Raw genomic sequence first — 19,182 nt, 5'->3', positions numbered from 1 at the left:
TCTAAATGTGCTAATGGCAGAGATTATTCACTTAATGGCTGTTATCACAATCACAATGTGGATACTTGAGTAGTCACCAAAACCCTCCATTGTTCCAAACAGATCTATTTTTTCTATTAGGTCACAGGTTTATATTCCCACCCTCTTCTCCCTGCAGCTTTATTGAGAACAGGCTTAACTCTTAAAGCAGCTGGTTAATCTCGCTGAGCTTTAGCTCCAGCTAGCAGAAAGCAGTCACTGCTCAACATGGTTAGGAAATGACATGAAACTACACCATCATGCCTGGCGGGCTACCATAGCTTGAGACAAAAAGATAGACTGACTAGGCTAAAATGACCTTTTATTACAAAGGACAATCCACCACACTTGAGTAGAAATATACACAATGAAAGTAAAATGTGTTCAGTCCCTCCCTGGTGGTGGAATGGGTTAAAATGCAGCACTATGAAGCTAGCCCCAGCCACTGTGGAACAAGTGTGATCCCCAGCCAGGGAGTGACCCACAGGGTGCAGCAGACCTGTCCTGTTTCCCTGCTGCACCCCTCAGCAGTGTGTTTTAGTAGATCTGCCTGTTCTCCCCACTCTGTCTCTGGTGAGTCCTCTCACCCCACCCCCCCCAACCACTGCACCTCTGGCTGTAACCCAGTTCTCATATGCATAAATAAATAAATAAATATTAAAAAAAAAAGAAAATGTGTTCTTCATACTATATCAAGGCAGTTTTAATTCTAATACTAGGAGGCTACATTCGAGAAAACCTTGAAATATGTATAGATCACCTACCAGAATAGCATCTTAACTTATTCAAGGAAAGAACTTACCACTGAAAGTGAGGTTTTAGAACAAAGTTTAATATAGTGCTTCATACTGGAAATAAATCAGAATGCAGTGAGAGAATGGGGTAAAAACAGTTTAACAACTGAATCATAAATGTCTTTATCTCAACAAGTCCCTTAATGTAACAACTGATGGCTGGTGAGAACTGTTTGCATGTGATTGAAGCCTCAAATATACATCTGTCACCCATCTGAGCTCTGTAAGCACTGTCTTTTTTAGGGACGGGACGGTAACTCTTGCATTTTGTAATTTTATTATCTTCATAACAATGTAGTATGTGAAAATAATCATTTATTAAAATGGCCGGTCTGGGCTTCCCTGGAGGCACAGGGGTTTATGTCTCAGCACTATCAAGCTGTTGCCAGCCACTGTGGCCCCAGCCACAGAGTTCGAGTAGATGACACCCAGCTCTTGTATGCATAAATAAATCTTTAAAAAACAAAAATAAAGGGCCTTCCTGGTGGCGCAAGGGGTTAAGTCAAAGCACTAAGTTATTGGCAGCCACTGCAGCATGAGTTCAACCCCCGGTCAGGGAGCTAACCCATGTGTCTCGCTCGCTGCTCCCCTTAGCAATGTATTTCAGTTGATCTGCCTGTTCTGTTCCCTACTGTCTCTGGTGAATCCTCTCACCCTTGCACCTCTGGCCTGTACCCCAGTTCTTGTATGTATAAATAAATCTTAAAAAATAAAAATAAAATGGCCAGTCTTCCCCTCAATAAAACACATTATAGAAGCCTCATCAAAATTCACACCACTTGTATTTTTAAAAGCTGAAAGATAAATTTGCTAGTTAAATGCACTGAATTTTCATAGATGTAAAATGTTTTCTTAAAATGATGGGAAAACATTTCATGAAAACTAGAAAAAGCCTCCACATCAAGGTTTATGTTATTATAAAAGTGCATTCATGTCCTGGTTTTTGTATCAAAAACACTCTCAGAGGCAAATAAAATACTGCAAGTTGGACGTGTTCCTATGTCTTCTTTTGGTAAATCCTTAAGCTGTTCTACAAACCCTACCTGGAACAGTGTTTTGATAGCAGGAGGGCATCTGAAAGCTGTGTCAAGTCTAGTGGCCGCTTTATCTCCCTAAAAGATAAACTTCTCTAGTTTAACTTTTCATATGTCACACATTGAGATTTTCCACTTTGTGTAACTTACCACTTCTGAGTATGAATAAGGAGATTCTGACACTGTCACCTGAGCACAGCCTCCTAAGACAGCTTTGTCAGCTGAGGATTTTACTCCTAGACGCTGTAACCTCAAATAAATGGATATTGTTCCTTCTGGTATGACCTTGACTCCACGCAACAGAGAGCCTTTAAATACTCAATTTGACTCCTTTTCAACAATATTTGTTATTTGATTTCATGTGCATACACATGCCAGACGGTACCATCTGTCCCTATCAGCCTTTGGCCTCTTGGCTAAGAACCTCACAAAAGCTCAAGAACGTGGCAATGGGTTCTCAGAGAGCTTTGCCCCAGCCCTTCATGGTTGTCATGTTCCTTTGAAATGCGTGATGTTAGAAATACAGCTGAACAGGGTTATTCACTGTCCCTGGGGAACTTGGTTCATCTTAACTGGCTGATGTGGGAGAGACTTGATGGGCCAGCTGAGGCTGTAATGCCAACTAGAAAGAATGTCATCCAAGGAAGGCTGGAGGGTCAAAGGCAAAAAGCCCGAGACCTTGTTGCTGAGAGGAGGGGCCAGTCTCCTGGCCTGGTCTAGGTACCTTGCAGAGAGTGAGGCATTGGGGGTAAGGGGTGGGTACAGGGAAGAGCTGGAGGCTGCATGAGATCCAAGAGTGGGTTGGGCTGAGCCAGGTGCCATCCACATAACATGAGGAGGTCTGTTTATATTTTAACTTTTTAGGAAGCTGTTTTCTCACCCAGTGTATCTTGTTGGCTAACTACTAGGCATGCAGCACTTAGAAAATTTCCACCACACATAGCTACAAATTACTTGGTCCTTTAAAAGAATAACACTTCAGTGATCCATATAATTTACAAAAGCAGAATATTTTACCCCCCCCATGAATCCATACAAATACTGCATGACTATTTTTATACCATGTATAAAATCTTTTATCCTTTTATTTTCGTGGGGTAATGCACAGTGAAGCCTGTTTTTAAACACAGTATCACATAAAACTGACAGCAACAAAAACACACTCTATTGTCATTTTAGGGTTTTCTTTTTTACCTTTTCTGAAACCTATGCTTTTGGGGTATTTATCCAACATACATCCAGAAATATTTTCACGTCGGCACTAGGAATTGAGCACCGTCATATTCTGTGTGCTTGCCTTGAGGGATTTAGCTATTTCAAAACATTTAAAAAACAAACATTTCCTTTATAGGTTTTAGAAGTTGCCAGTTATCATTTCTGAACCCAAACTCAATAATCAGCAAATGGAGCAACACAAGTAGAAATCCAGTACGTGAGTTTACAGCTATCACCCAAGAGATCACACCCCAAGCTATGAATGGAAGCATGTGCTTGGCGCCACACCCACTTTTATCATTGGCTACAGCTTTTGACACAGGACCACAGACTGGTTTTTATGGGGCCAAGGATACAAATATCTGTATTATTCTTATAAAGAATTATCTTAATTCCACTCCCCTTTATGAAACAAAGGCTCCTTAAAAACTACGAAAGGTTTGGGAAGCAAGTGCCTTCGGAATTTTAAAATAACCATTTTCCATTTGCTCTGAACATGGGCCTGCTAGTAAAGCAGAATACAGGAAGGATTGATCAATGAAATTCTGTAAATTGTACTCAGAGGAATACCATCTTATAAAGACTCAGAGTTTAATTAAGACAAAGCTAAAACATGTATACTGGTGATGATTTAAACAAGAACAAGAGACTTTAAGTGAACCGGCTTCTGAAGGTCATTAATACAGACAGGATGAAAGGCCTTTCTCCACTTTTTCTACTGTGATAGAAAATTAGGAAAACAAGATCATTAAACATGGTACAGTTAAAAAAAGAACAAGAAAGAAAAGGCCCCAAAGAAAAATTGTTTGCACAGTATTTCTCAATGTCAAGTTGATGATGATTTACCATTAAAATCAATAGACAAAATTTTATCTTTTGGCTTCCAGATGAAATTTCAGAAAAAACTTGCAAGAGAATTGTTCTGAAAGTGCTTCCTCTTAAGTTCTTTGGTACAATTTGGTCACTTCAATAGTTATCAATTCATTAAGTACTTTAACATACATGTTATCAACAAAAATTCAGTAAGTACAAATGTTTAGAAATCTATAATTGAAGAATAAGTTATATTTTGACCTCACAGAAGACAAACTCTAAAATTTTACTTGTATTTCTGTGGCAAAGATATCCCTACCAACCAGAAGAACATCTTCAACTAGAATTATATTAGAGAACATTACATAGAATATTTTCATGATTATTAGAATAACTGATATACTTTATTTTTTAAGTAGAAGAGGCAAGTTTGAGCTTGAAAAGAGTAATTTTGAATTTCAAAAGGTATACTCTAGCGCCCTTGATTCAGTGAGTGTCCATATCTATTTGATGTCAGTTATAACTTGTTAGGGATGATTCTTTTATTTTGGGATACAGCTAATTTTCCTCCTGAAGCATTTTCTCGATTTCCTTATCCCAGTTTTCATCTCGTTTCTCTGATTCTGCTACCACTTCATATTCTTGAAGTTCCTGTTGCAGTTCTTTTTCCCAGTCTGCAGAATCCTCTGAAAGAAACACATGAGAAGGAAAAGATTCTCTCTGAATTCATAGTGCTGGTTTTAACAATTCAGCTATAATTATCTATGTGAAGTCTTCACCACAGTAAGTTTTAATGTCTCAGGTTGCATCACTGTGCACACTCAGAAAAGCTGAACAAATATGAACAGTGAACAAAGAGAAATATGATCAGAGAGATTTTTTGCTAAATGTAGAAGCAAAGGTATCAAGTGTCATCAGTAAATGTGGGGAATTACTTTGCTTGACCCGGTTCTCCACTTGTCCATCTATTCAAGTGGATAACTGATAAAGTGTGGCTACAAAATATTTTACCAATAACAGTGATGATGGCAGCCAAACCAGCTAATGCTTCTTTAGCACTTTCTTAGCCTGGTAGTGGGCTAACTGCTTCCACATATCACTCATTTTGTGCTCAGAATGATCCGTGACCTCCCTAGCACAGGCGCATGCATTCTGCATGTGGGGACGTTAAGAGACTAGCCCAAGGCCACACACTTTGACAGCAACAACCAGACCTGCAGGCTCCTTGGCGTGGTAGCAGCCATCTCCCTGGGTGGCAATAGATTCGGGGACCCGCAGCCACACATTATCAGTTATCCACTTGACTAGATGGACAAGTGGAAGCCCCTGAAGGCTGGCTCCTTGAGGGGGCTCCAGCTGCGCTCCCGAGCCAGTCTTCACGCTGAGACAGAAAACTGTCACTGCCTCTCAGGACACTCATACCTGTGCGCGCCACCCATGTATATGTCTAGAGGCATCTGCTCCGTAGTGTTATGAAACAGCAAGTAAACCAACAGATCAGGCATTTAAAGAGAAAACAGAAGCCAAATGTTTTCGTTTTGTACAGCAGCAACCTCACAGGAAGACTGGTGGGGAGCAAACTACCAAGTTCACAAATATCAGGTGTTTACTGATACTAAGCTCCTTGTTGGAAACTGCAGGAGATAAAAAGGTGCAACTGCCCTTAAGGAATTTACAATTTAGCTGGGGTGAGGGTGTCAAGGCACCTATTTATTATATAAAAGAATAGTAGTGGTCCGCATGAAACTAGCACAGGCATTCTGGGAAAGAACAGCTTACCCAAGCAGCCAAGGCCCTTTACAGCCTCCCACGAGGACCCAGCTGGCATCATCCCAAGCAACCAGGGAAGCAGTGTGGAGCAGCACCAGCCACTGCCCATAACATTCGGGGCTCATGCCCACCTTCCGTGCTCGGTGGCCAGCAGCCCCCTCCGTCAGAGAGCAGCTAGGGTGGGAGGGTCTGAGGGCCTGGCCAGCCTGGGCTTTCACTGCCTCCCTTGCAGCCCCTGGGAGGCTATGTTCTCAAACCAGGGTGCCACATCTCAGAAGCCCCTGGGCCATTCTTCATTCAACAGAGATGCAGGTCTTTGCTGTTGTTGTAACTTGTCCTGTTAGACCCAGGAGGGCAGCCCCAACCCCCACCGGGGACTTGTTTTCTGAATTACTTACTGTTTCAGAGGGCAGCCCGCATGCTCCCAGCAGAGTGCTCTTGTGGCACACTGCAGCTCGGAACGACTCCTACATCTGAGTGTACACCCCAGAAGGACGCCAGCCCAGAGCAGGCAGGTCAAGGGCAGCGTCCCTGCTGAAGGGCGAGCTCATCGATCTCCCTGCTCAGGCCACGCATCCTGAGGCTGAGGTGTCTGGGATGAACCACTGAACCTCTCTGGGTCTCAATTTCTCCTCTCTATGCTTCTGTGCAAGCTTAGGGCAGAGGGGCATGGGGTCTGTGCACATCTGCCCAGGACCCACCTTCTAGCGGGGAACAGAGGAACAATTTTGAGGCTAAAGAAACAATAGATTTTTGTGTATATGCTGCAGGAGAACAATGTTCTACCATCAACTTCGGAACTAGGAAGAATTGTTTGTTGGGTACCTTCCAGTCTGGCTGGCTCGCCCTCCTTTTTGTCCAGCACCAGCTGCTCCATTTCCTTCCTCAGATCCTCCTGATCTAAGTTACAGGTGTCGAAGGCATCACTGACAAACTCAGAAACACCTGGGCTGGTAGAAATTTCTTCTTCATCCTGCAATGCGACAAATGAACGCTGGAGACGGTGTTTGAAGTGACACAAGCTAGAGCCCTCGCTGTAGTCAGTTCACGACCTAAAGCCGCACCTGTATTTCCTAGTCCAGTGGGAGCTGCTCTTCAGCCTTCTAACCCTCTAAGTATCAGGGGTCAAGAACCAGAGGAGTCACACAGGAATCTAGGGTGCTCACTCCCAGTTTGGGGCACTCCAGCCATTCAGCCCCGCCCCCCCTGATGAGTTCATCTAGAATTATGCCAGGAAAGTGCCTCATGTCTCAGTTGTAGGCCCTTAGCTAGTTAAGTACTTGTCCCGCTCCAGCACTGGCAAGACCCACAAGAATTTCAATGGTATCTGAGAGAGTTAACAGTTATTTCATTGTCAGACATCGGCTACTAGGTACAACGTAAAACTGCATTACCTCTTGAGTTTTAAGCTGAGGTTTGATTACGACAGGTGGCGTTTTGGGCCGTACTGCCTCTATGAAGTGAGAATAAGAGAGACAATAATTGCTTGATTCAATTCGGAATGCATAGTTGTAACAATTGAAATATCTGCATATGATGATACTAAATCATTTTTAGAAACGAGCTTTTATATTAAGCTCTTTAAATTTATAACAAGCAACAGCCATGAGAAACCCTTCTCAACCTCTATCTTTTGGAGATGTCTTTAACATGCTATCATATTTGATGCCCCCTTCATAAAATTTCCAGCAAGAAGTAAATTTTGACTTCGGTGTTGGCAAAATTCATTGCCAAGAAGGTCTGCTATTTCTTTTAAGATAATGTTAGGGCATTTATCCAGCTTCCCTTGGGCCACCAGGGTCAGAGAGCACAGCAGCACCCTTGGTCACAGCACCTTCTTTTCCTCAGGCGCTGCTTCCCACCTTCCTCTCCTCGCCAGATGGAGTTCTTAATGAGCCCTGTTCTCAAGCCCATCTCATTACACAGGTGGTATTTGGTAAAAGAGCATTCCCAACATAATTAATAAAAAGAAATACTAAAGGACGAGAGACAATTGGAATTTGTATTAATAACTTTATGCAAAGTATCCAATTTTACTGAGCAGAACAACATCAAGAAGCAGATACATGTCAGGGCCCGTTCTCATGGGCTGTGTGTCCTGGGCCAGGGACACTATTTTGCATGATCATTTAAAGTTCCATGAAGGGTAAACTAGCAGCTACACATAGCTCAAGTCCTCATCAAGAGTTACAAATAAGATACAAAGTACATTTATTTCAGCTATTGTAGTTGTTAAATCTCTGCTAGTATTATAAAACACTTTCCCCAACAACTAGGCATAAACTGTCACAATCTGAAGAGGTCAAGTGTTAATTTAATGGTGCCTTGCACTGAGTCACATGCTGGTTATGCTGGAGTGGAGTGGAGCTTGCTTCTGAGGGGATGACACCATCCAAGAACTGAGTCATTAGGTGATTCCGTCACTATGCTGAGGCATCATAATGAAATTCTCACACACACGGAGATGGCTGCGGTGGCCACCCCCTGCTGGGGGGATGGTGGAGCCTGTTGGGACCAGTGTTACCAATCAAAATGTGAAGCGATGCATGACGGGACTGAGGAAACCACAAGTTGAGTGGAAAAATAAGAAACAAAGGGGGAGAAGGGACTGGTGGAGGACCAAGGGGCAAAGTCCCAGAGGAAAGGGCAAGGGAGGAGATGATTGGGAGAGAAGTAAAAAGGAAGAAATAACAAAATCCAAAGAGTAAGAAAAAGAGCAAAGGAAAGGCAAGCCTGGGGAAGACCTGTGAAAGGGGTCAGAGAAACGGCAACAAGAATGAATGTTTCCTCCGGAAAGACTGTCCAACTAGATGACTATGACATTTCTGGTATATTCCAGATGGCAAGCTCATGAGAGTCTCTAAGAACACTTTGAAAATGAACCTTTTTTAAATTCAGCACTCTTCCCTTATAGCAGTGTTAACTTTGGGACAGTATTTGGTGTCTCCCCTCAGCTGTAGTCACCAGAGTGCACTCAGAACGTACCTGGCAGCGGCAGCTCATCCTCTCTGTCCAGGTTCTTCTCCTCCTTCCCCGCAGCTTGCTGCTGGGCGGCCAAAGCCGTGAGCTGGGCCGACTGCTTGATCAAGGAGACACGGTAAAAGTAGTTCCGCCAAAACACTTCTTCCTTCACGCTTGTAAAGACAAACAACACATTTGAGGCTGCGCGCACACACTACTATTTGCTGTAGTGGAGCCTGGAATAGATGATTTCTAGGGCATTTTCAATTCAGAGGGCATTCTCATTTGCCTCTGAAGGAAAGGTGAGTGCAGCATGGGAAGAGCTATCCTCTCCACAGACCAAGGAGGCCGCAGCGTGTCTGCCCTGGGAGGATAGCAACGCCTGCCATGCAAAAGCAGCACATCCTGCCCCCTAGCTGGGAGAACGAAAGCGGGGCCAGGGCTCCACTGATTACTCACTGTTTACCAGAGGCTTAAGTGCTTGTAGGCAGCGAGAATAAAGGACTCTGGGTATTGTTACTGTGAAAGGAAAAGCTTGGCAGCTTGCAACTGCTGATCAGCATGCACTAGAAAGGAGGAGAGAGGCAAAAAAACTGAAGTGCAGTCCAACCTGAGACCTCTTGGCAGTCTTAAATCTGGCTATAATCCGAATCACCTGGTCTTGGGTGTTGTGGCCACATGGGGGTAAGGGAGATGGTCTGCAAAGGGGAGTGAGGTATCTGAAGAGAGCAGGGGGTGGTGGCCAATGGAAGATTGCTTACACATTAAGTAAAAATGTTAAGGGTGGTGGAAACCAGTTGTCTCACCATGAGAAGGGAGGCAGGCACAAACATGACGAGGGAATGTTCAAGGATGACCCCTGCTGTGGGGGATCACTATGAACACTATGGTTTTCACTTAGGAGAGAGGCAAATGAGTGTGTGCTCTGAGTACACCCGTCTCCCCCAACTGTCCTGAGGCAGGGCAGGCCTTAGTTATGCCCCAAAAACAATGAGCAGAGCCAGTGCTCAGATGTGGGCTTATAAATACCATTTTCCACTCAAAGGAATCAGCAGTCCTTGGATGAATGGCTAATTTCAGGTTTAGAGGAGGGAAAGAACAAGATGAGCCAGGACTTCTCTTGTGCCAGAAAACCAGGAAACAAGAATAATAAGGGGATGAGTGAAAAAGACACAGAAGACAGCTTGAATGGGCCCTTCTGGCCAAGTTTGATCATTTGAGCATCAAAATGATGACAGCAGTGAGCTGTACCTACTGTGTACAAGAGGCGAGTCCACACAGAACACATGACTACAATGAGTGGGAGGAGGAAAGGAATACGGTTTCAGAGTAGGTCCTAGAAAATTCTATAATCTTAAAAAGAAAGGAATAATTTTATAGTTGAGAAGCCTGGCAGACACCACCTTCATCAAGTGACCAAACTAGTGGGACAAAGTGGCAGTGTGAACCACCTGACAGCATGCAACAGACTGAGGAGGCTGATGAGACACAGTAGCGGTCTGAACTGCATCCTTTTGCTAAATAGAGTATCACTGGGACAAACGACAGAAGCCAACAGTCTGAGAGTTAGGTGGCGGGAGCATGAGTGACTGCTCACCTCCTGACTCAGCTGCTTACACTAGTCACCAGGGGAACCTTGTTAGTAGGGAATGCATCGTAAAGCAGTCAAGGGTGATGGGGTCTCACAGGATTCAGATAAAAAGCTCTTATACTGTACTGCCAGTCTTCTATAAGCTCGTGATTATTTCAAAATGATAAACATTGATGACTACGCTCCCCTCACAGCAATGAAATACAAATCTTGAGTGGAAGACAAAATAAGACTGTACACACGTGTGGGCGTGCACGTGCACACAACCTGAGGACAGCGTAGGGCCAGCTGCAGTGACCTGCAGACTCCATGCAGGGTTTCTGTCTGCCTGGAGCAGTCGGTAGTTTTGTGCTCTAACAATGCTTTACAGCTAGAAATGACAAAGGGTGGAAGGGCCACTTCCCGGTTTACTAGAAGGAATGCAGGATCTTAGGAAGAGAAAACTGATAAAGGAAATAGGACAGAAAAAGACTTGGAGGCAGAGCAAAGCAGTGAGAATTTACAAAACTACAAGACCCAGGCTACAGCACTGCCTTAGCTAAGGCATCACTATGTGAGTTTGTCACCTCTGTGAATGGTGAGGCTGGGCCAGAGAGCTAGCATTTTAGTGACAGAGGCAAAATACAAGATTACCTACACCAGCCAGGTCAGGGAGAGAAGAAATGAGCCGCCAGAGCAGCCCATCCCTTCATGCCACCACAGAGTTTCTGAGTGCCGCAGTGTCAGACCCTTACTAGGTACTGACTGCCTGTGGTGGCTGTCAGAAATGAACTAGTCACTGCAAGGCCAATGGTCACGGGACTAACGACCTTTACTTGGTCCATTCTTACTAGGTCCCAAGCGGCACTTCCCAACTCATGTGTGTGGCCTCACAACTCTCCTTTGCTTCTAGCACTTGGAAGTGACTCAGCAGGTGGGCGACACGGCTTCCTGGCAGCTTGTGAGGGGTTCAGCTGAGCAGACAGTCCACTGCAGGTGCTACAAGGGCTGATGGCCTCTTGGGCTGTTACTTTTTGGGGGAGAACACATTAAAAAACATGTAAGCTATATTACAGCGCACTCCTTGGCCAGAAAACAAGCTGTCAACCCACTCCAAGCAACTGACTTTCAGAGGTCCACCATGCAGATGGTGAGGGGTGCAGAGGCTGAGACACTGGGGGACAAACTGAGCAACTGGGCTGCTTTACACCACATTATCACAGCTATATAAAAGCGAGCTGCTGGCCGATTTTCATTTTTTTTAAGATTTATTTTCATTTATTTATACATACAAGAACTGGGGTGCAGGCCAGAGGTGTCGGGGGTGAGAGGACTCACCAGAGACAGAGTGGGGAGCAGAACAGGCAGATTGACTGATATCCACTGCTGAGGGGCGTGGCGGGCGAGGCCGGAGAGATCTGCCGCACCCGCTGGCCTATTTTCAAGGTCACTTCTAACTGAGCTCTATGAAACGTCCAACTTGAAACAGGTTTGTGGTGGGTCACGGGCAATGCTTGCCCTCTTATTAGAAACACTTGTATGGTTTTCTTGTCCAGTCTCTTGCTTGCACGAGAAGGTGGTCACAGGGGCACACTGTGGACTGGCTGCCCTCTGCGGAGTCACAATGCAGGTGATAAGCGTGGTGGCGGAGAGCCATGACAGTAAGTCCCAACTGAGCACTATGCATCTGTGAGCTGTCCTGGCACCAGCAAGCCAGCCAGGTACAGCCTCTGGGAAGCAACGGGCATGTCGCAGTCTGACTTGGAATGAATTCGTGATGCCCCAGCTGGCGTCAGTGAAGGCATCAGAGGTTGTTTGTGACACAGCAGCAGTGCCCTGCCCCATGCCAGTGCCGCTGTCACAGGTAAGTGCTAATGTACTCAAAGGCATTTGGCAACACAGAGCAAGTATTTGCTTTATTTTCAAAATTACTGCTGGTTCACGATGGACAGAGAATGGAGAGGACAACGGAGAAGCCACAGGGTCAGCTGCCCCCGGCTGTTTGTAGGCAGAGACCCCACTAGCAGGGTCCACACACAGCGGGCACACACAGCTTCAGGTACCCTTGGGGTTTCATGCCTCCACATACTGAGAATGAACAAGTAGAGCCTGAGTGTGAACGGGAGTCCAGGAGCAACAAGATACAGAGAAAAGAGTGGAGAAGACTCTGCTTCTTGCCCTCGGAGAAGGCCAAGATGCTGCGTCCATTTGTAATGGGAACAAAGTGCTATAAAAAAGGAGCACTCCAGGATGGAGTGAGCTGACTCAGAAAATGTGGCATATTCAAACCCAGGGGCAGAACTAGGAAAGGGGTGGGAGACCGTAGGAGGCAGACAAGAAGGAAAGAGCTCTGAGCCAATGCTGAGGCCAGGTGGGGGTGTCACAGGAGCAGCGCTTGCACTGGAGCTCGAGGGACAAAGGGGACTTTCAGAGGGAGGGCCTGGGGAGGAGGACGGCCGGGTGGGGAGGAGAAGGGCACTACGCTGGCCTGGCGCACATGCGCCTGAGTGGGAAAGGCAGCAGGCGGGGGCTGGTGGCCGGGGAGACTCCCTATTAACCAGACGGCAGCACTTGTGCAGTTTCTGTATTCTAAATCCGCTCATCTACCTTCTAAACAGGGCTCAAAGAGTACATCTCATCTCCGTCCCAAATTTCTGTAAAATTCCATTGTCAGTGTGGATTCTGAGGTGTGCCTATGTGTGTACGTGTGTGTGTCTGAGAGAGAGAACAAGCAAAAGAAAAGAAAGGGAGGGAGGTGGGGAAGTGCTGAAGCGCCATAGAGCCAATTTTATGAGCAGCAAGTATGAGGCAGTTCTGGCCCCATTCCACAGTCCCTCCTGCCACTGTGCACACAAGCAAGGCCGTCAGAAAACACAAACAGCTGCTGTGTGCGTGCGCCAGTATGGCTGGAGAACAGGCTGCTTACAGTTTGGGAACCAGGGCGAATCTCATCCTGCTCAGCAGCTCGTCCTCCTGGAGCATGACCAGGGCCACAGGGTACATCTGGTCAAAGTCAAAATTAAACTGCACACCAGCTGGAGGGTCACGAAGGAAATTCCTCTTGTCCTTTGAAGAAAAGGGGAAGAACGTGGGGAAAACCACAGAATGCAATTAGGCTGTAACAATGCATCGTTGATTTTACAAATACTGAATTCATCTGGAGACTTCAGCCACAAAGTCACAAAGTGTACTGAGTTATCATTAACCTGACCGTGCAAGAGTGCACAGAGAACAACTCTGCTCATAAAGTCCCCAGCACTCTCAACTGGCGAGAACCTCAGGGGAGGTCAGGAAATTCAACTGTGCCAGCAAAAAGAATGGGAGCATGGATTTCAAGCTGTACAGATTTGCTCTAATGGGCACCTTAGGTCTGTGACACTAGTGTAGAAAAACTCCAGCACGTTCTAGCTCATACTCGAAGAGTCAGGGCAGTATCAGAAGGGTAAAATCCAGGGCCTGGCTCATTTCTTCGGTGTGCACAGGCCACGCTTTCACCCCCATGCACACCATGGAAGGCCAGGTCCATACTGGGCCTGACAGGTCTGTTCCAAGGGGGACCGAGCACAGTGCAGCTTCTCCGAGCACTGCTGCCAGGGGAAAGGCTCGTGGCTGGTCTTGCGCCAAACCCTTGCTCTGAGGCGATGCCTGCTTCTTTGGAGGTGACACTGTGAAGTGGGTGCATCCTCACTAGAGATGTGGAATGGACAGAGAAGAAGCATGGCCCGTCCAAGGTCAGATATGCACCCCAGAGGGTGGCAGGGCAGGACTCCAAGTGCCCCTCCAGTTCTGGCACGGGGTCTGAAACACTAGCACATCCACAGGTGCCATGGCTGCCTAAGCATTATACAGGTCTGTCCATTTTAGCCAAGGCCACTTACTTTACTCTGTAGGAGGAGCCTGTCACAGGTGTGACAACACCACAGGGCCAGCACACGCCAAGCTCCTACCACCCTGCACTCCTGCGTCCAACGTTTGTACAGTCCTCTCGGCTGCTGATGCCCTGCCGCCAGCCAGCTGCCCATGCAGAAGGCCAGGTGCTAGGACAGCCAAGTGGGAAGAGGTGGGAAGCAAAGTAGCTCTTCCTTGGAATGGACAGCCCATTAAAAGAGGCAGTCAGCAGTGACAAGGTGGGTCATGCAAGCCTTTGGTCATTAGGGTATTAAAGCCAGAGCCCCACTCAAAACAAAGTCAACCCAAGGCTGTGGTGGACAAACAGCACCCTCACAGAAGAACTTTGTGTAGCCCTGGCGGCGCAGGCAGTGCAGCATGTGGAAATCCCAACGCACCTGTGTCCGCCATGCCTACCCAGGTAAGTGGTGAAAGGCCATGTGTTTCTTGGACCATTTCTCTTCGGGTAGCCAAGAAGGAAGCGAAACAGTAGATCCAAAGTGCAAGCGGCCCTGGATGGAGCCAACTTGCCAGGGATGGGGATGACTTTTGAGTCCTCGAGAGGGAACAGGACTCCACAGACCACATTCGTGCCTCACTACCCCAAGAAACATTTTACCTAGGACTAGCATATTTCAAGGACTTCTGCTGCCTGTAAGGTAAAATCTAAAATTATCAGAATGGTGTCAAGGTCTTCATGGTCTGGCTCTTTATCCACATCTCCACCTGCATCTGAGCCCAGTCATGCCCAAATGCATCCAGTACCCTACCTGGATGTCCAGCAACCCCCACACCCGCCAGCTAAGACTCAGTGATGACCCCAGTGTCACCACTCCACAGGAGCTTCCATGAGTGCATCCTTTTCCCTCCCTGAAAGAAGTGAAATGTTCTGCGCCGGTCCCGCGCCCAGGCCCCACCACTAGGCACAGGAGGAGGAGGGCAGAGCGGTCTCCACTGATCCACTTGGTAAGTGTGTAGACTCGGGAGCGCCGTTTTTCTTAAGTCTGAGGACAAGGCTTGGCCCAGAATGGTTACTAAAAACACACTGCTGGCGGAGCTGTGTTCTCATAAGTGCCAAGTGACAACGGCTTCTTTCCAGGTACTCTGTGGCCCCAAACAGCTTCCTGTTTAAACAGGGAGCAGTAAGGGCCACTTTGCCTGTTATAGGGCACCCTTCCCTTTAACATGCCCACTCTGCATGCACTGGCCCAAATTCATGCCTGGCAGTCAGTGAATGTACGGCAACTCTGGCATGGCTTGCAAATTGTCTCCCAGAATTCATTCTTCCCTCTTTTCTTTTCGGACCACAACTGAGTTCCAGGCTGGGCACGTAGCCAGGCAGGCAGAGAGCAGATTTCCCAGGCTCCCTGGAAGCTAGGCCACCTGGGGGGGGGGTGTCTATGTGCCTCAAGCTACCAAGGGGATGTGGGCCCGAGCGACAGGTGCAGTTTCTGAGTCTCGTCCTTCCAATGGTCTGGCTGCTTATATCTGGCTGCAAAGCAGCCAGGGCCAGAAGCTGGCTCATGTGTAGAAATCACACCAGGTCACAGTCCAGGGTGGGTGCCAGAAGTATGGCAGGAAAAACCTGGGTCTCCAGATGGCCTCACGGGCACAGCACACCTATCTGGACCATCCTCCTCTGGACTGTTACACGAGGGGCAGAGAAAGACACTGACAGTGACAGTTTATTTTTCTAACTATTTCTTGATATCTTCGCTAGAGAATGAACCTATCCATTAACAAATGGAGCAGCCATTACAGAGGACGTGCTGAAGACAGTATCAAAGCCTCTAAGTCATGCTAAAAGGGTGGGCATGCTCTTGTGTGAGCCACCTCTGCGCACAGTGAGCACTCCATCACGTGCAGCAGATGCTATCTCCTGGGCTGTGCAGCCTGTTAGCAGGGCTCAGTGCACAAGTGTCTGCTTCACGAGGCTCGTGCTCCCTCCCGCTCAAGGGTGGGGGGTGGGAGGAGACATGGTATTGACACTAGACTGGTAATGGATGCTCAGGCTTTTAAAGAGCTAATGCAAAGAGAAAAAAATAAAAGCCCCAGAGGATGATGGCAGTGGGAGGGACAGAGAGCCTAGCTCCATCCTTAAAGTTGTTTTCTAGACTGCAGTGCCATTTACAACTTTGATTACCAAAGAGAAAGAAAAAGAAAAAGTTAAAAACAGAGTTTGAAAACCAGGGATATAATAAAATGCTCTACTCATTGAGCCCCATGCCAGGTGGGGTGCCAGGGGCTGAGAGATCAAAGCCGGCTCCTGCCTACTCTGAGTTCACAGCCCAATGGAAACACAGATAAGACGGGAATGTCACATTTGAGTTTCAGTTCCCACACCTGGACAATGGCGATAAAAGCTCCTGCCTGCCTCACAAACCTTTGGTGAGACTCAGTGATAATAATTAAGAAAGTGCTTTCTGGAACCGTCAGGTGCTAACCATTGTATGGTATCCCAACGTTCCCTCTAAGTCCTTAGAGAAATTTCTGTGGGCCAGTTTATGGAATTTTGTTTCTTTCAATTTAAGTTTCAGGTACATACAGCAGAGAGAGAGAAAACTGACAATATAAGAATCATTGAAAGTTTATATGATAGCATATATGAAAAGATTATCTTAACATAAAAGAATCCTTTTTAGGCTGAAATGATTATTTTGTGTAATAGGCTACTTTCCCATTAAGAAAAAGTTGGGAGAAACAACATAAGAGTTAATAAACACACACACACACACACAATAGATGTGTATATTCCTAGTATCTCAAAACATTTAGAAAATTGTATAGAACAACATTTTGTTAAGACTAAAGTCAGGAGAGGAAGAAAACATTTCTATACAAGATACTCACTGCTGATAAGGCCAGGATTTGCTGCTGAATTGTTTCTTCATCATTACTGTCAACCCATGGGGGCACAGCTGCTTCTAGATGGTTTTAAATAGTGAAGAAGAAAAGGGAACAAAAGGTTACAAGGATTACACTGTAGTCTGTGGCTGAAATGAATAACGTTTCCATACAATGATCTCTCAATTTACCAGCGACAGGTGGGAGGGTTCAATTCACAACACACAGACTTAATGTGTGAATCTCATGCATGTATGTATTTGGCAAAAATGTTCTCTGCTTTGAACTACACAGTGGAGAAACTGGACAACATCTCCATCAGGTAACCAGGGTAACATCACTAACAAGGGAGAGGTAGCCCTGTGGGTCTCCAGGTGGCATGCTAAGGACACAACACACCTGTATATTCTGGCCAAGACTGCCCGATTTGATGAGGAAATGTCAGGTAAAGCACAAATAAGAAATGGGTTTTTAAAAAAAGTAGTGGGTACAACTGAGATGGAAAAAGGCACACAATGATGTAAAAATAAACTATTATAAAACAAAGTAGGCTTTCCCTGGTGGCGCAGCAGGTTAAAACACAGCACTGAGAATCTAAAGCCACTTCCGCATGAGTTTGATTCCTGCCTGCGCCGGAGGTGACCACATGGCGTGGCAGACCTCTCCTGACCCGCCCGCTGCTCCCCTCAGCAGTGTACTTCGTCGATCTGCCTGTTCTGTTCCCCACTCTGTCTCTGGTGAAGCCTCTCACCGCCCCAAAGTAGTGGGGGTGTGGGGAGAGTATGCTTTCAAAAACAATGTCGTAAAAAACAAAAAAGAACTGTGGAAATGTCTTTTTAAAAATATATATTTATTTTATTTATTTATATATACAAGAGCTGGGGTGTAGGCCAGAGGTATGGCTGTGTGTGTGTGGTGGGGAGACAGAGTCAGGAGCAGAACAGGTGAACTGACTGAAATCCACTGCTGAGGGGAGCACTGAGGGAGACAAGAGAGGTCTGTGGTGCCATGTGGGTCAGCTCCGTGGCTGGGACTGAACTCAGACTGTAGTGGTGATCACTTGTTAGTGCTCAGACTTAACCCTTACACCACCAGGGAGGCTGAAGGAGCTCACCTACCTCCATTTTACTTATGATTTGACTAATGATCTGTGTCAAAGATGGACTTCTTTTCTATGTGTCAAACAGGGACAAATGTTGTTGGACCCCATCACTTAATTTAGAGCAATGCTGACCAATAGAACTTTCTTCAATAAAGGAAATGTTCTCTCTGCACTGTCCATTATGGCAGCCATTAGCGCCATGTAGTTATAGGGTAACCAAGGTATGGAATTTTCTTGACATGCCCACCTGCATTCCCTTCCCTGTTCCTTACAACTTCCTCTCACCTAGCTGTCTATCTAATGGACACCTCAAAACTGAAATTGCCTTAAAACCTTTCACTCCGACTGCCTCACAGCTCCTATTTCAGAGGTACCACACAGCTTCTATACCAAGTCAGGCCCAATTGTATAGCTTCCCATGGTCACTATTTCTTCTAACTAGCACCATTTATTTGTCCCAAAGAGAGTTACCTAGGTGTAATAATGCATGATGGGAACTCACTTTTTTTTTTTTTGGCATTCGAGGCACTGTTCAAGCCATTTGAATTATTTTACACTATTGCCAAGTTCAAAGACATGTGGCCAATTCTGTGTCTGAGCACCGGCAAGTGAGAAAAGCAGACATATTGAGATCTTACAATTGTATGCATTTAGAGGAGCACATGTCAGGAAAGAAATGCACTGTGCGAGTTCCCAGGCACGCCAGGACTTTTCATAGCACTGTCTCTGCCCTGGAAAGCACTTTCGTTTTTTTCTCCAGAAAAAAATAGGAAGGGAGCCAACATTTGCTCAGTGCACTGGGCTGGGCACGTCATGAAGTGGGAGAGGAAAGCATATTCTCTCTCACTCAGTTAGCTTCCCAGAGGGCCCTGTCACTGGCTGACCTCATCCACCATCCCAACTGCAGGAACAACTTCTTTTCTTCCTTGAAACCTGAAGCTGTGGAAGCCTTTGTGCTACCCAAAGTCTGGCCTGGCACAGGAGTGCAGTGAAGCCTGGAGGTGAGTCGGTCAGGTACAAGATGCCTATACCATACCTGATTTTCTTGTGTGCTGCTCCTCGACAAATTTTTTCTGTTCCTTTTGAAAGTCTCCTATAATTGTCTGTTAAAAAAAAGGCCAAATTGACATTCTGTGGGGGCGGAGTGGGGAATGGGATCAAAAACGGGGGGGG

At 46.2% G+C, this 19,182-nt stretch overlaps 1 protein-coding gene across 1 annotated transcript in view; it reads right to left on the bottom strand.

Annotated features, from left to right (window-relative positions):
• Positions 1–4,359: 4,359 nt before the first annotated feature.
• Positions 4,360–19,182, bottom strand: part of SYAP1 (synapse associated protein 1) — a 20,582-nt gene continuing 5,759 nt past the window's right edge. The window contains exons 3-9 of the mRNA XM_004689884.2: positions 19,046–19,112; positions 16,914–16,987; positions 13,102–13,241; positions 8,630–8,778; positions 7,039–7,097; positions 6,470–6,617; positions 4,360–4,560 (exon numbers count right to left, since the gene is read on the bottom strand). Coding sequence (XP_004689941.1) covers positions 4,433–4,560; positions 6,470–6,617; positions 7,039–7,097; positions 8,630–8,778; positions 13,102–13,241; positions 16,914–16,987; positions 19,046–19,112 — 765 coding nt within the window. The 3' untranslated portion in view covers positions 4,360–4,432. The remainder of the gene's footprint in view (positions 4,561–6,469; positions 6,618–7,038; positions 7,098–8,629; positions 8,779–13,101; positions 13,242–16,913; positions 16,988–19,045; positions 19,113–19,182) is intronic.

The sequence above is a fragment of the Condylura cristata genome, unplaced genomic scaffold, assembly GCF_000260355.1.
Source record: "Condylura cristata isolate star-nosed mole 26May11 unplaced genomic scaffold, ConCri1.0 scaffold00027, whole genome shotgun sequence".
NCBI lineage: Eukaryota > Metazoa > Chordata > Mammalia > Eulipotyphla > Talpidae > Condylura > Condylura cristata.
Note: the sequence above shows the minus strand (reverse complement) of the source record. Positions and strands in the feature narration are given on the sequence as shown.